We start from the raw sequence: 16,781 nt of genomic DNA, 5'->3' as shown, positions 1-16,781 counted from the left end.
TTTGATAGTTTGTATTTCCGTGATCCTAATGCAGTTGCTGTCCTTAGTTTCATGTGCTTAGAAACTATCAAGTGTGTTCTCACTCTTTGTTACTCAGTACACACCGGTCATGGTGGTATATTAACCCTGTGTCATGGGCTGTGCATAATAAGGTATATCTAAATCAGTGTTTCTCAAACTTTTTCAGACCAAGGACCACTTAACCAATAAAAAAAACCTCACGGACCACTAGCTAAAAGAAAGAGTAAACCTACTTAAACAGTATATTACACAATAGGCCTCCCACCTTCCTTTTTGTGTCAGAGGATTCATATGATTTAAACTGGCGTAGCTTACATAGGCATGTTGCAGAACTGTTTGGATTTGCATACAAGTTGGTTTAACCTTGCAAGATATTATATTTTATCATGTCTGCTCGCGGACCACTTGGGATAGATTGCAGACCACCAGTGGTCTCCGGACCACACTTTGAGAAACACTGATCTAAATGACGTTGGGATATGGCTGGAAACCAGACCCCAAACCCTCTGGCACTTATTATTGAAATTACCCTTGAATTTAAGTTGAAACATGGCCTTCTTGGGTTCAATGACATTTTATTCATTGGCACTGCTGCTGAAAGTGATTATTCCTTTCGCTCAAGCTGAATTGGACATTGTTTGGCTGCCTTTGATGCTCACATCCAAAGTCTTAATTACTATGAATAATAGTCATTATTGTTACTGTTGTGGTTTGTGCATTAACTATGCCTTAATTCCTGGGTTAGGGCTAGATCAGATGTGATGCAGGCAATTGTTTTAGTGGTACGTAATGAAAACTAAACTACATGAAAATCGGAGCATTGTCAAGCGTACAGAGTTTCTAACACATTTCCAGAGACATATCAGAATGTCAGGACTGCACAATACTCAGCTTAAATCTATTGATTTTTTTATTATGTAATGATAAAAGTAGCGTATATTATTGGACCTGGCTTTTTGCATTTTAATGTGTTGAATGCTTGATTGAATCACACATGCCTTGCTCCTTATTAAATATTTGAATGGCTGTAGGTGTGCCACTTGGTTTCATATTGTATTCAATATGGATATATTCCATTGTACTCTTAAGAAGTAACTACATGCTGCAGACAATAATTTTGGCTATTACTGCACCAGTGAGCCTGTAAATAAGAATCCAGTTGGACTATGTTCACTTTGTCATGGCGCTAGAGTGAAAGTCAACCATATCATTACTTAGTTGGGAATGAGACATGCATAACAAAGCACAGCCGTTCTTTATTAGCTCTTTAAGACTTACTTGTCCTAGCTTACTTAGGATTTTAAAAATGTGTCCAGTTATTCTGTCATTACTTTTTCAAAGAGAGAATATAAATGTGTATTCAGAATGATGTGTAGTGCTGCTGCCCTGTCCATAATGGTGATCACAGAACACAAGACCTGGGTTTTCAAATGTCTACAGAATCATTATAACTCTTTTAGCCCATAATATGGACTGCCATTGTTGTAATATGACAAACCAGGTTGTGACTGTTCGAATAGCTACATAGATATTTGAAGATTTAGACCCACATCAAGATGATGTGTTTTTTTTTTTTTTGTGATATGATAATCAGAACTTGCCCACTCTCTTTCTTGATCTACTTTTCATTTGTACATCACCATCTCTCCAGTAGCTTGCAAAGGGGTGGTCCATCTGAGACTGTGAAGATTATAGTACTGACATGTTAGGTTTAGGAAGCTCATGTTGAGAACTGACTGCAAATTGCACATTTTATTTATCTTTTTTACTTCAACTATTTTTGAGTTTGTACAAAATCTTTCAACCATTTACATTTGCTTTTAATGTTTAAGTATGTAACATAGTCAAAATTACTCTGAAGGCATAGACAATAAATGTTTGGAGAAACCATAACTTCTCTCTGTATCTCTGTACCATAATCTATACACTACTCAAAACAAGTACTGTATGCTGTAAGGTTGTGGTTGAAGGTAAGGTTGCCTATTACAATGTGACGAAACCTCACAGTAGCGTTACTGCAATACAACAGCCCCATCTAGTGTACAAAACATGAACTTTAACAGCTACAGACTAACAGGAAGCTGTACTAAAAATAATGGAAGTAAAAAACGAATAGCCTCTTATTACTTTCACTTCCTTGATACTATAATAATCACCTAGTTGATATCAAATAAGTCAATCATCAACACCTAACTGGTATTTTACCAGTTGATGTTGAGGTTGATGAAAGATTTAAGTATAGTATAAGTATATATACTCTTGATCCCGTGAGGGAAATTTGGTCTCTGCATTTATCCCAATCCGTGAATTAGTGAAACACCGTCAGCACACAGTGAACACACAGTGAGGTGAAGCACACACTAATCCCAGCGCAGTGAGCTGCCTGCAACAACAGCGGCACTCGGGGAGCAGTGAGGGGTTAGGTGCCTTGCTCAGGCACTTCAGCCATGCCTACTGGTCGGGGTTCAAACCGGCAACCCTCCCGTTACAAGTCCGAAGTGCTAACCAGTAGGCCACGGCTGCCCCCAAAAATTCAATTTTTAAAAAATCAATTTAAAAAAGATAAAAAAAAAAAAAATAAAAGTAAAAAAAAAAAATACCACAGTGAAATGAATAAAATAGTTTTTAATCCATTTACACCAAATCACAATCTATGGGTATTTGGTGGCACTGTTTACAAATACTGCCGTCATTGTGTGGATGGATATTTTGCTGTAATGAAACACTGGAAGCATATCCTGATACTTCATTAACCCTGATACCTGCTACTGACTGTGCGGTCCTCACAGACATAAAACACTGTTCAATAAAATAATAAACAACAGGCACCACAAGTTACACATATCACATACGTTTCCACATACCAGGACATTCCACTAAAATATACTAAACTCTAGAGTGAACAAAAAAATATTAAAAACATTTATTTCTGGCCTGACTGAATAAAATGCAGCTAAAACCCTGAAGAGCACAAGTCATCGATGAGTTTAACATCACCAAAAGCAGAGCCACAGTACCATGAGCATTTGATGCAGGTGGTTGGGTAAGGTGTGTGTGTGTGTGTGTGTGTGTTTCAGTCAAAGTAGTAGTTCTGGATGAATATGCTATCCAGTCCGCAGAAGACAGGAGAGTAGTTATAGATCAGGGCTTTCTCCTCCTCACTGGGCAAAGGGAAACGGTGCTGGCTTTTCATGGCTACAAATAAGCACACAAACACACAAAGTCAATTCACATTTTCATCTAGATAGCTGGTGCTAGATAGCATACTGCACCATGTGACACTTTTTACATTTTAAAATGTTAATCTGGATCTGTAACAGACAATGCAATGCAAGATTTTAAATCCTTTTTAAAACATTTTGAAATCAATTCTTGCATACAGCACTGTCCTCCCTCCTCACTCTCTACACACAGTAGCATGCTCCTCTGACTCACCTCCCTCCTCACTCTCTACACACAGTAGCATGCTCCTCTGACTCACCTCCCTCCTCACTCTCTACACACAGTAGCATGCTCCTCTGACTCACCTTCCTCCTCACTCTCTACACACAGTAGCATGCTCCTCTGACTCACCTTCGGAGATGAAGAAGAGGGAGGTATAGAAGGACGCCCGGATGGCAGAGTCAGTGTGGATCATGCCAGGTTTGTCTATCCACTCGAACGGGCTCTTCTCGGGATGCCACTGCACGGCGTAGAATGGGTACTGGTATGCTGCGGGCACAATAGAGCAGGGGTTCTTAACTGGTCTGGCTTTGGGACCCCCAATTTCCCATGTTCATGAAGTCACGACCCATATATATTTTAGAGCGTTCAAGACAACAGATTTGGTGAGCTACATCCTAAGAAAGGCGAAGTGCCTGTAGGCCTATTTGTTTGGAACATGCTGTTTGGCATTACATTTGTGAAGTCTCCAACTCCTGATGTCACCTTAAAGTACTTGACAGGTCTGTCTTTGACAGGTGTACTTTATTATGAGGCATTTTCACTCATGTTCCAGCAATTGTGAACATCGCACACTGTGGATTCTGCACCATTTCGTCTCAATTTAAGTCTATTTGAAATGGGCGATTTCTTCTCTTTTTTTAACCACAAGCTCCGTGACCCACCCAGAATGGTTCCGCGACCCACTTTTGGGTCCCGACCCACCAGTTAAGAACCACTGCAATAGAGGATACCAGCTAAGCAATGTTTCAAAACACTTAAAACGGGAATCAGGAAATGTACTCTTTTATCAGTGTTCCAAGCAGAGGTGTAGTCATTTCCTGTGTATTAGCTACATTGTGTGTAAGTGTTTCATGCAAGTTAAAAGAAACAAAACCATATTAATGCCATATTAACTGCCCCCATGTATTAACCTCATAGCTGAAGACATTTTGCAAAATCAATGTATAAGCTGCGGTTAATAGTTGGGAAATTACGGTATGCTTGTTTTAAGTTTTCTTTCACAGTTTTCCTATAAATGGGAAATAGTGGCTCAGGCCGAGATACTGTATACATTATGCCATCTTATCAACAATGTTAGTTCAGTACCAAGAGAGAGGGAAAGACAGGGTGTATTGAATTGGCTACTGAGCTCGGGATCAAGGACTGCACTATTAAGGTGTCTGCACCACTGTGGAACAGGTGTTCTCAAGGACATCATGGATCTTTGCTTTCAATACTTTCTCCTTAATCCGCTGTACTGCATTTGTAAGTCAATTGGAATAAGATGATCTACCCAAAGGTATGCCTAGGGGCCTATTGCACAAAACTAGGATAAGGGATTAAGCCGGGATAACTTGGTTATCCTGGCTCAATTTATCTGTGATCCAGTTGCACAAAAGCGGGATGGGGAGCAGCAGGATATGTGACCATGGCGATTTATTCTGTGGAGCAAGCCTGCTCCAGACCAGGCTAAGTTCCAGGATCTATTTAATCTCATCCCTCATCTCAGTCAGCAGTCACCACAAACGGAAACCAATAGTTATTTCACTGCCCACTACACATTGTGATCACATACACCTAGACCCACTGTCATTATTTAAACGTTTGTGATCATTAATTAACTTTTACATACTCGCCATTCCCGACCCGTCATGCAACAATGTGACGTCACGGGAGTGCCTAATCATTTCGCGCGTGGTGGTCACGGCACTAGTTGCAATATTCTCCTAAACAGAGGTGTTGCTGTTGTGAAAAGGCTATCGCTACCTACTTCACACCGTACAAGAAGCAATAAAGCCGCTCTAGTTGCCATGGTGAATCAGTGAATCTGTGATCGGTGGCAGGGTCTATTTGAGGGAGCCTGAGCGCACACTTATCCAGGATAGGTTTCACCTGGCTTGATGAATCCGTGTCTGCTCATCCTGGCTTGCTCGTTGTGCAACCAACTAAGCCTGTACGCTCTTGTTTTGGATTCATTGAGTGCAGCCAAAGTCCTTTTAGGCAAGTCCCTCCACTCGGCGGCCATATACCAACGTTTTATGGGCACTCATCGGGCAGTCTTTGGGTCGAACTGCGCGTGCGCAAGGCTTCACGACACCAATCTTGCTCCAGCGGCAAGATCACAACACATGATTGGCACGATGTCTTCACAACACACCATATGATTGGCTCAATGTATTCACATGTCGACGTTTTGCCGAGGAAGGGGTGGGATATGTGTAGACAACAGCCATATTGGCGTGACAAACTAGCCCCATGCATTTCTATAGAGTATTTTTGAGTGCTGTGTCTCCACATTAGAAAGTCTCTGGCGCAGCTCAGTAACTTATCCCGGATGTCTTAATTCTGCTTTTGAGCAATAGGCCTCAGAGGAGTATTTCACAAAGGCAGAATTAAGACATCCAAGATAAGTGATAAAGCAAGGTTTGACATAGCGTTGTCTGGTCATCCTAGCTCTACTCGTTTCACTAATGCCAATCCAGGATGAGTAGGAGCGACTATGTCAAGCCAGGTGTAAGTAATTCAGGATGTGTGCGCGTTCTCGTTTCTGCTCCAAAGTGCCCACGGTTGGAATAAAAAAAGACACGGAAAATAGCGTCATTCACACAAAGTGAACAACCGCTTTTGATATAGACTAACAATGAAGTAAAGTTGTCCTTTTTGGAATGGGGAATCATGGCTATTTCTGTAAAACAGCAAGAGTAGGCGTGGTAGACCAACTGAATGCAAATTTACGTATGCACCCACGTGTGAGTGCTTCCTTGTCTCGGCACGCAACGTCATTAAGAAAGCGCTTGCCACTGCAAAGATGCACATAGTAGGCCTATGATATACCTTAATATTATAGTTAAAATACCTTCGAAAACTTGCCCCTCCACTTCTAATCAACTACAGTAGGCTATTCATCCAACGTCTATCAATAAAATAAGCAAACAATGAGTACCTAGGCCTATGTTAATAATTATAAGGCTATCACAATTAAAACTAGATGTACCGCAGAGCGGTACAAAATATGACCGCTGCCCAGTCCAGCACATTTTTTCCACAAAAAGAAATCACGCTGAAAGGCCTATATGATTCTAACTGTCTCACTAAATTGCATTATCCACACTCAATTCTCACTGGTATCTGCTAGACAACAAGTACCAAAACATGATTAGTTCATAGATTTCACATGTAAAATTCATTTTATACAACCCCACCTCCATCTTGCCTGTTCATAATTCTGAGAAATTCTTGATTGTTTGTGTTATGCTTATGTTATGTGTGTGGGTGTGTGTGTGTGTGTGTGTGTGTGAGTGTGTGTGTGTTTGTGCGTGCTTGTGTGTGTGCCTGCGTATGCAAGCGTACATATGTCTACTGTGTGAGTATGTGTTATACGTATGATTACTGTGAATGTATGTGTGTGTGTGTGTGTGTGTGTGTGTGTATCTGTTTGTGCACATGTGTGCACATGAAATGGGTTAACATGACCCCTGGAGGCAAACATACGGAAAAAATGAATGAAAAATGACGGTTCCATGCTATCCATGTGGGGGTACATGCCCACCAAGTTTTGTGTACCCCAGTCTTTCAGTGTCCCGGGAATCCTTGTTGGTGTACGTCACTAAATGTACACATCAATTATTTTATTGTAAGGCCCCCCATGAACGAAAGTACACAAAACTTGGCATGCATTCGGAGGGTGTCATAATGATCCTACACTTTTAATTTCGTGCAGTTTTGACCTTGTCAGCCAGAGATATTGTGATGAAAACACGTAATTTTTTGCTTTTTAATTTTTAACTAGGTGGCGCTATACATGAAATAAGTGGTAATTGGATGGGTTGACATGCCCCCTTAAGACCAACATACATAAAAAAGGTGGACCTCCTAGGCCCTACGGTTCTCGAGATATTCATAGAAAACTGTCTCCGGCCACCTACAGGCCAGTTGGTGTATAGTAACATAAATTAATTTATTGTGTGGCCCCCCATGAACGGAATTCCACAAAACTTGGCGTGCATACAGAGGGTGTCATAATGATCCTACACTTCCAATTTCGTGCAGTTTTGACTATGTTAGGTCACAGATACCTTCAATTACAACACCTCATTTTTACTTTTTTGTGTTTAACTAGGTGGCGCTATACATGAAATGAGTGGTTATGGAATAGGTTGACATGGCCCCTTGAGATCAACATACAAAAAAAAATGGTCCTCCTAAACCCTACGGTTTTCGAGATATTCACAGAAAACAGTGTCTGCCCTACCCTCCTTTCGGGGGGTCCAGTCCAGCGGGGGGCTACAGATCAAAACGAAAAACTATGGTTCCATGCTATCCATGTGGGGTTACATGCCCACCAAGTTTCGTGTACCCCGGTCTTTCAGTGTCCCGGGAATCATTGACGGAAATTTGGGCATGCGAAAAATAAAATAAAAAAAAATAAAAATCTGACTAAACCTATATGACCACCGCTTCGCTGCGCGGCGGTCATAATAATAACCATATGGTAGTAGTAGACAATCTGTTTTGTTTTGCGAGCAAATACATTTAGATAAGACGACATAATTACCATTAGAATTAACTGAGCTTGGCTGTTAGCCTGGTCGGGACCTGGCTAGGTGCAGAGAATAAATCCCCATGGTAACTTATGTGCCATCTCTTTTGTGAAACCAAGTCAAGGCTAAATTCATCCAGGATAACCTAAAAATCCCAGCTTAATCCCTTATCTAGGTTTTGTGAAATACCCTCCAGGTCATGGTCCCCATTCCACACACACGCACACACTTTCCCTTTTGTAAGTAAAGATAATTTGTAAGTAAAATTACCCAACTTAATATAACACAATGACGAAATGTAAAACTGTAAGGAAAGGTCTCCCTCAGCTGTTGGCGTGTGTGGGTGTGGTGGTATGAGGCACAGTGTTACAGCTTTGTTAATGCTTGGGTAAACAATTAAAATAAATACCAATTCCATTGTTTGTGCGCTAACCATGTCTAGTTTCAATCTCCAAACACCCTATGAACTCAATACATACGACTGTTTGGTTTTCCAACGGTTTCGATAAGCTAGACCGGCACATCCAGGAACTTTTGATATTTGTTGCACATCCCCACCCCCTTTTTGGAGAAAGCAGACCGCTTGGATTGGAAACCTATGGAGCTGCATCCAGCTTGCTTGCTTTCCTTGAAAAAGGGGCATGGTGCAGAGAAATGACAATATGCTGGTTGTGCAAATGCTACAAAATTATGTGCATCATGACCAGAGTCATTTGATTGAAATCAGCTGAGAGTGTAAAATCAATTTGAAACAGCTGCCAAAATATCTTATGACCCTCTAACCCCTTTACAGTGATACTGCCCTCGTGATCTTTTTCTCTCTCACACACAGACACACCCTCCATGGTTGAAATGAACTCTTTCCTTCCATCAGAATTGGTGGTCAGGACTTTGTAGAACCTCTTCAGCTTGACACTTTGAGAGTAGTTCTGTGAAGACATGTGTACATTCAGTCACAGGCAGCCTACACCAGGCACGCAGCTGATGCACTCCATTCACAGAGCATATATGCTGCAACAATTAGCTTCCATCGTAATCAATGGAAGTACCTACACTAGACATGAAAACGGTGCATACAGTACATTCGGAAAAAACTACACCTATCTTATAAAATCATTTCTTGAATTTCCCCTTGGGATCAATAAAGTATCTATCTATCTATCTATTTTGATAGTAGTTCTGTGAAGACATGCATAGAGTGAGTGAAAACTCCAGACCTCTTCTACACAGCAGTGCAAAGTAGTATGTAAAAACACATTACAGATTCAACATATTACAGTTCTGTAGTACAACAATCCAGGCACCCATTGTCACATGGCACTGACTGTTAAATCGATTGTTCTATCTATCTGTCAATGTAATCAAATAAAATCCCTTGAATCTCTTAACACCAAGTACACACAAGCAAGTACCTGTAAGGACAGACTCCAGCTATGGTAGTTGGAGGTGATGTTCTCCACTTCAAGAGATTGCAGCAGGTCCTTTGGGAAATTCTTGAACAACCTGCTGTTTTGAGCTCCTGGTTGACAAATCCATTAAATACATCAAAACTGTTTTGATAACATTAAGTTACATTATTCAAACAAGATCCAATTAATAAATATATGTGACATTTCTTCAACAGAAGAGCATGAATCACTGTTCTTAAAGTCTAGAAGGATGCAGACCTTGGGTGAATGTCAGGGGGAGAGCCACAGCTTTGGTGTTGGTCAGGGTCAGAAGGTTCTTGTTGCTGGTCAGAACAGTGAGCTGCTGCATGCCCTGACAAGTTCCCCATATGGGGAAATAATCTGAGACGTCATTGGCCTGGGGGTTACAAACAAGAAACAAAAGAACCAGGAAATGTATAAAGTTGACGCAAACAGAAACTTTCAACGTCATTATATTTAATAATCTATTTTAGAAGCTTAAAAAGCCTGGCCTACGCATGAATTCAGGCACTGAGGCTGAGAACGTCAAGCCCTGTGTGAGACCACTGCTGCTGTGTGGCCAGCTGGGTGGTTGTAACATACGACAGATGAAGTAAGAAATGTACCTTTATTGCCAGATCATAGAAAATCTTGGCTGCTCTACTGAACGCTGACTTTTGTAGATCTACATCGCCGCCTGGCAACAATAATCTGTTCACCAGCAAATACAAAGAAACAAAAAAAAATGACCTCCATAAATCTCATTCTTAGGACAAAGGTGAATGGATTTAAACATTGAATCAGGCAACTCACCCATTGATCGAGTTGAATATTTTCACATACTCCTCACTTGTTTGGTTTATTCTGGTAAAAGAAGGTGAGGACTAGTTAGCCTATTAGTCCACTTGCCAGCCCAAAGAGCCCCATTGTGGACCCAGACATTTTGAGTACGCCAAAGTTTATGTTAGAAATGTATAGTATGGATCCCCAGCATATAGAAACTGGCGGATGCTAACTTGCAGATGTTGGGCAATTTGCATAATTGCCATAATTAGCCTTATCTCCTATAGGACAATATCAGAAACTGTCCAATTTGTACAATACTGGAGTGGTTTAAGGGGTTGCTTTCAAAATGTAAAAATGGACATTTATATATCTACTTCTTGCCCAGCTTGGCGATGCTGATCTAAACTGACCTGTTACTGTTGGTTCACAATGACTGCTGCAGGTTTTTGCTGGATGGGTTGAGGGTAGTTCTCCGCCCTAACATGACTTTCCCGTCTAATGTCCTGTCTGAATTCATGTCTCCCTTAATTGGCTTAGCATCTTGCAGGTTGACCGGGGTGGCCTCTCCGTTACAGTTCTGGCCCTTGCATCCTCGGGGGCTTGGTCTTTGCGTCTTGTGGGGCCTTGATTCTGGTTGCCATGTACAGAGCGCATATTTGTAAATAATAATAATAATAATAATAATAATAAGCTTTATTTGTATAGCACCTTTCATACACAGAATGCAGCTTAAAGTGCTTTACATTTGAAGCATGTAACACAATAATAGTCAGTCAGTCATTATCAATCACTTTTCTTCATTGCTGGGGCCGTTTATGATCCACTCAGCAACATATCAAAAATATAGAAAATAACATGTCATAAGACTGGCAGCCTTAACCCTTTACCCCCCACAAGCACGCCATATGGCAACTGTGGCAAGGAAAAATTCCCATATTCCAGGAAGAAACCTTGAGCAGAACCTGACTTAATAGGGGAAGCCCATCTGCTTCTGGCTGGCTGCGCCCTCCAATAGCAGCAGATGTAGAATAATCTGAAAAAGTAGTCTACAGGATAAGATGAGTTAACTAAAAGCTTTCCTGTACAGGTATGTTTTCAGATCTTTTTTAAAAAATATTTACTGAACTCGCCTGCTTGATGTACAGAGGCAGGGTGTTCCATAGTTTGGGGGCATAATGGATAAAAGCAGCTTCTCCACTTTGTTTGTGGAGCACTTTGGGTACGATTAAAAGATTTAGAATTGGATGATCTAAGTTTCCTTTGTGGTTGATAAGATATTAAAAGCTCAGAGATATATGAAGGTGCTATGCCATTCAGAGCTTTGTAAGTAATTAACATAACCTTAAAATCAATTCTATAGGAAATAGGGAGCCAGTGCAGTTCAGCCAACACAGGGGTGATGTGTTCTCTCTTCTTGGTCTTAGTTAAAAGTCTAGCCGCAGAGTTCTGTATGAGTGTGTTGCAGTAGTCTAACCTGCTAGTGATAAAGGCGTGAATTAGTTTTTCTGCATCTTGTTGAGTTAAAAAGGGCCGCACTTTGGCAATGTTTCTCAGGTGGAAATAGGCTGCCTGAGTAACTTTACTGATATGGGGCTTAAAACTTAACTCTGCATCTAAGATGACACCGAGGCTTGTTACTTTTGGTTTGAAGAAACAATATCTCGCTTTAGTTTTGGTCCAACCAAAAGTACCTCTGTTTTGTAATCATTTAGTTTCAACATTTTTTTGCTCATCCACTGATTAATGGAGGTTAGGCATGCAGTGAGGGAGCAAAGGCCATCTGGGTTAGTTGGCTCCACAGAAATATACAATTGGGCATCATCTGCGTAGCTGTGGAAGTTTACATTATGCTGACTTATGACGTTTCCCAATGGAAGCATATATAGGGAAAATAGCAGGGTATCAAGGCAGCTCCCCTGGGCCACACCAAAAGGCAAGTCATGTTTTTCAGATACATGATCTCCTAGACTGATATAAAACTCTCTGCCAGTAATGTAGGTTTGAAACCAGTTTAGAGCATTATCAGAGAGACCCACCCACTTCGCAAGGCGGTGAATTAGGATGCTATGATCAATGGTGTCAAATGCCACACTCAAATCCAGAAGAATAAGAATTGAGACTTTGTTTGAGTCAGTAGCCAGTCTGAGATCATTGACTATTTTTAGTAGAGCCGTTTCTGTGCTGAGATTTGATCTAAAACCTGATTGGAATTTTTCAAGGATACTGTTTTCGTTGAGGAAGGTATTTAACTGATTACAAACGACAAATAGTTGTGAAGAGACTATATATATACACTGTCTCAGGGGCGTCGCTAGCTATTTAAAACATTCGGGGCTAGAGCCCAGAAGTTAGAGTTCTTTTTTTGTCCGGGGGCTCGGGGGTTTGGGGGTTTCTCCCCCGAGAGATTTTGAAAATCGTGCTGATGAACATGCAATTTTAACCTACTTTGAGAATGAAAAGGAAGGCCAATCGTAATGACTCACGTCAAGGCATTCTGAATATTTAGATGTTTAAAGACCGTGTAAGGAGAACCAGGCGCGCCTGCAGGTGTACGTCCGTACACACTGTGCGTACCATCAGGCTACTCAACAGCGAGAGAAAATTTCCCTTGTGTGTGTGTGTGTATTCACACCAAATTGGCCTACCATACCTTCCCAACTATGTACAGTATCCCATTAGCTGCATGCCATCAGGCTATTTACCATTTTCTATTACGTAAAGTTAGTGTAAACATTATGTTTGAGCAGGAGAGAGAATACGCATGCAGCCACGCAATAGACTACTTGTTGTTTTCTTTTACTCGGCTATCTATATGGTTATCAGCACACAATGTTGAGCTAATTCACGAACTCAATACTCATCATGGATATCACAAGTTTTAAACAACGAAAACAGAAAGGATGGAGGCAGCAACGCTAGGAGTTATTCCAGATGGACAAGAACAAGGTAGGCAATTTGTGTGCTTGTCAGAACGTTAGACTGCACTAAAGCCAGACGTCACGTTACGCTAGAACAAAACTAAAGGTAACTTTAGCCTGTATAGGGCTGTATCAAGTTGTCCAAATGAATAGGTCATTGTAGACGTTGTCGTTGTATTATTGCATGTGGATGTTGTTATGCTATGTAGGCTACTTTTTTGCTGACTGACCAATGCACGGACCTAAAACGGACAAATATTGTTCACGAGTGAATTTTTTTTTGCGGGGGGGGGTGGGTGTGCGTACCATAGCATTAATTCCTGCAGGCGCCCCCGAGGAGAACGTCTCTTCTGCCAAAGTGCACCACATACAACACCCCAAATATCACATTAAAATAGCCTGTAGAATAAACATCGTCATGCACCTCTGTCGTGCACTTGACAGGTGTGAGCGTTCGTCTCGGGATAAACATTTCGGACGTCATCCCCTTCAATTAATGGGCTATGGGTGCCTTGAAAGCAATGCATTTGGGTTGTATATCACGAACTTTTGCCCAAAGAAAAAGTTCCATTCTGTCAAAATCAAGCCCAACATGCATTGCTTGGAAGCCCCCTCAAACGAGGTCAGGTTTATTTACTGCGCATGTGATTCAATAGTAAATCACGATATATTGAAACTGAGCTGATCGAAATGTCCTCCTGGGTTGCGGGAGATGATGACACACTGAAGAGTTTCCACTTCTTGTCCCTGCTCTGCCCTTTTTTTTCTTTAAATAAACTTCTAATATCCATTTGTCCTTATACACGTATTTCGCTAAGGCTAGTTAGTAGAAGCACGAAACAGCAATGCGTAATAGCGTAGAGGAGAATTGAAATTGCAACAATTTGCAACAAATGATTCTAAACCTGCCCAGATCACGTCAGATTGTCTTGCGCTGCTGTTAATGCACACAATGGACACAAAACACAAAAGTCTCTTCTACGGGGCTATTTATTTCATTCACGATTAGAGTTTTTGTTGTTGTTGACGGCCCATAGATCCGGGGCTATAGCCCCGAATGCCCAAGTCTAACGACGCCACTCTAGGCTGCTCTGAAACATGTTCCGATCAAACTATCAGAGATTTCACAGCAGCATAGGTGCTTTAAGTAGAAGTATATATACTCTTTTGATCCCGTGAGGGAAATTTGGTCTCTGCATTTATCCCAATCCGTGAATTAGTGAAACACACTCAGCACACAGTGAACACACAGTGAGCACACAGTGAGGTGAAGCACACACTAATCCCAGCACAGTGAGCTGCCTGCAACAACAGCGGCGCTCGGGGAGCAGTGAGGGGGTTAGGTGCGTTGCTCAAGGGCACTTCAGCCGAGCCTACTGGTCGGGGTTCGAACCGTCCGGTTACAAGTCCGAAGCGCAGTAGGCCACGGCTGCCCCCATGTGGGCTTGACCAGGCAAGCCGGTGTCTTAAAGTTCATCCACGGACCTTGACAAGCAGAGGGATCATATGCCTGTACATATGGAATAGTCTCTTCACTCAAAGTAACCACACATTCCCTAACCACTACACCTTCATCGCCCCATACACTTCCCTTTGGTACCCCCAATATTCAAGTCAGTCACCACAGATATGACCTGTGAAAAACTATGTTTAGAAGAATCCAACAATTTATAATCAACTTGAAGTATCTAAATCAGTAGTTCTCAAACTTTTCACAAAGAGTACCAATTGGCTTTCCAAGTACCACCATTATGACTGGCATTAATATGCAATAGTGCAGGCCAATTTCACATATTATATTGTACATACTGTTTTGGGTCGTTTGTGGCTGGCAGGTGCCATGGAATTAGCTTCACTAGTCACATGTGCTGGGCTCATTGTCACCAACTTCAGTTTCTGCTTGACATATTTACACTTATCTTTCTAATACTTCCTGTTTGGAGCCATGATTGCATGAATGTTTTTGATCCATCATGTTTGCATGATTATATTTTGATATAATTTGAAGTGATTGTCATCTTTATTAAAAAAGAATCGTGGAGACTCCAGTACCACTAGGTGTCTGCGTACCACAGTTTCAGAACCACCGATCTAAATCATTTCAATGTCCTCTAATATTTCTCAATTACCCAAAACCTCATCAAAATGTGACCATCCCCTGGTTTAACTAGCCATTTTGAATTTTGAAATGGACAGGAATGGATTCAGCATCCTCAGTAACCCCAAAAACCACTACAATACTGTACAAATTGGCCAGGCAGTTCCAAAAATAATCAATATGGGTGATTAATATGCCTAATTGTGCTAATTATTGATTCAACATATCTGCTTGAAAATAATGAAGGGCTAAATAGACCAGACCAGAACAATAACTTGTGTAGGCTACATGTTTGACTTTTTACCATTGAAAAATGACAGATGATGACAACCATACCGAAATGTAACCATAGCTTACCTGATGGGGATAACTCTTCCTCCTGCTCCTTCTATGTATTTAACGTATGAGGCAGCAATATAAGATGATCCTTGAGCATATAAGTCTTCCTCTAAATTCTCTTGAGCCAATATACCTTAAATAGTAACGCGACATCCATCAAAATTGGGATAAGACTTCGTATGAAATTGTTAAGACATCTCTAGACGTGACGTTACAATATCAGACAAGACTTTCTTCATCAAGGAAGTGTTGGTCGGGGGATGTTATGATGTTAATTCCAGAACATTCTCAAACACGATTTCAATACACTGTAGTCACGTTCAGAATCAAAGCACAGCAGGGATATATATTGTGATCAGCCTATCTGAAAACACTTACCAATAATCGGTCTGTAATTCTGCACAATGCTGCACGTTGTTAAAACAAACTGGTCGGAGAGGTATGCGGCCAAGAGGACCGCAAAGACAAAAACCGGGCGACACATTCACTTCCGATGTTCAACAAATGGAAAATAAATTAAAATATCTAGATTCTAGCACTGATACTGCTGGCACTGACTATTGATCGACTGCGACTGGTTGTCGGAAATATCCTAGCTCTTTATTCTAGCTGCTTGCAAAGGATGGGCGAACGTACTTCTCAGCTCGTTCACAATCTGAAGAACGTGTTCAAACACCTGAATTTTGCACATTTGGAATGTTCCATTCGATTTGAAAAAGGGTGCGTACTACTATGGTAGTAGCCTATGCTACAGGAAAGCAAGTCACTTTACGGAGCCCGGAAGGTGACGTTGCGATATGTTATTAATATGAGAGAACGTACTGAAATTATGTGCGCTCATTTTACTAAAACGTGTGATTATTTTACGTAGTCATGTGCTCTTAATTGTGCAGGCTAGGCCTACTTGTTTGAATCAGATTGGGAGCACATTGTAGCCTAATGATTTTGTTTCTATGTTTTATTCACAGGCATTAAGCCAGCACAACAGACCAACTTGGGCTAAAGTTAAGTGTCAGGCTTAGAGAATTAGCCTATTTGTCAAGGTCAGATGAAGTGAGAAGATGACGTGCACTGGTTTATTTAACCTTTATTTCGATTGTGATGATGTTGCTCAAGCTAAGTGCAACACTTGCTAGCAGAAATTAACTTGGAATGTTAATGTTCAATGACAAATCTGTCGTATCTGTGATGTAGTAGCCTAGACTACGTTAGTGATGTATGGCATCACTATTAGACTGGATCAGTG

At 41.1% G+C, this 16,781-nt stretch overlaps 2 protein-coding genes across 4 annotated transcripts in view; one reads left to right on the top strand and one right to left on the bottom strand.

Annotated features, from left to right (window-relative positions):
- Window positions 1-8,214, top strand: part of podxl2 (podocalyxin-like 2) — a 29,913-nt gene extending 21,699 nt beyond the window's left edge. The window contains exon 9 of one of the 2 annotated variants that reach the window (XR_006031250.1): window positions 8,198-8,214. The gene's annotated coding sequence lies outside the window, so the exon portion shown is untranslated. Of the gene's footprint in view, window positions 1,915-8,197 lie in introns of those variants that run through there. The other variant, XM_042089532.1, reaches the window with a different exon arrangement.
- The window catches only part of zgc:171566, a 31,115-nt gene extending 14,889 nt beyond the window's left edge, over window positions 1-16,226 (bottom strand). Inside the window, exons 1-9 of one of the 2 annotated variants that reach the window (XR_006031253.1) lie at window positions 15,914-16,226; window positions 15,554-15,668; window positions 10,208-10,258; window positions 10,021-10,105; window positions 9,653-9,791; window positions 9,398-9,504; window positions 8,824-8,914; window positions 3,595-3,732; window positions 2,961-3,216 (exon numbers count right to left, since the gene is read on the bottom strand). Coding sequence is in view for 1 of the 2 variants with exons in the window: in XM_042089549.1 (XP_041945483.1) it covers window positions 3,095-3,216; window positions 3,595-3,732; window positions 8,824-8,914; window positions 9,398-9,504; window positions 9,653-9,791; window positions 10,021-10,105; window positions 10,208-10,258; window positions 15,554-15,668; window positions 15,914-16,019 (954 nt within the window). In the remaining variant the exon portion in view is untranslated. Of the gene's footprint in view, window positions 1-2,631; window positions 3,217-3,594; window positions 3,733-8,823; window positions 8,915-9,397; window positions 9,505-9,652; window positions 9,792-10,020; window positions 10,106-10,207; window positions 10,259-15,553; window positions 15,669-15,913 lie in introns of those variants that run through there. The other variant, XM_042089549.1, reaches the window with a different exon arrangement.
- Window positions 16,227-16,781: the final 555 nt, after the last annotated feature.

This window comes from Alosa sapidissima, chromosome 4 (genome assembly GCF_018492685.1).
Source record: "Alosa sapidissima isolate fAloSap1 chromosome 4, fAloSap1.pri, whole genome shotgun sequence".
Classification (NCBI taxonomy): Eukaryota; Metazoa; Chordata; class Actinopteri; order Clupeiformes; family Clupeidae; genus Alosa; species Alosa sapidissima.
This window is presented reverse-complemented; position numbering and strand designations above follow the sequence as displayed.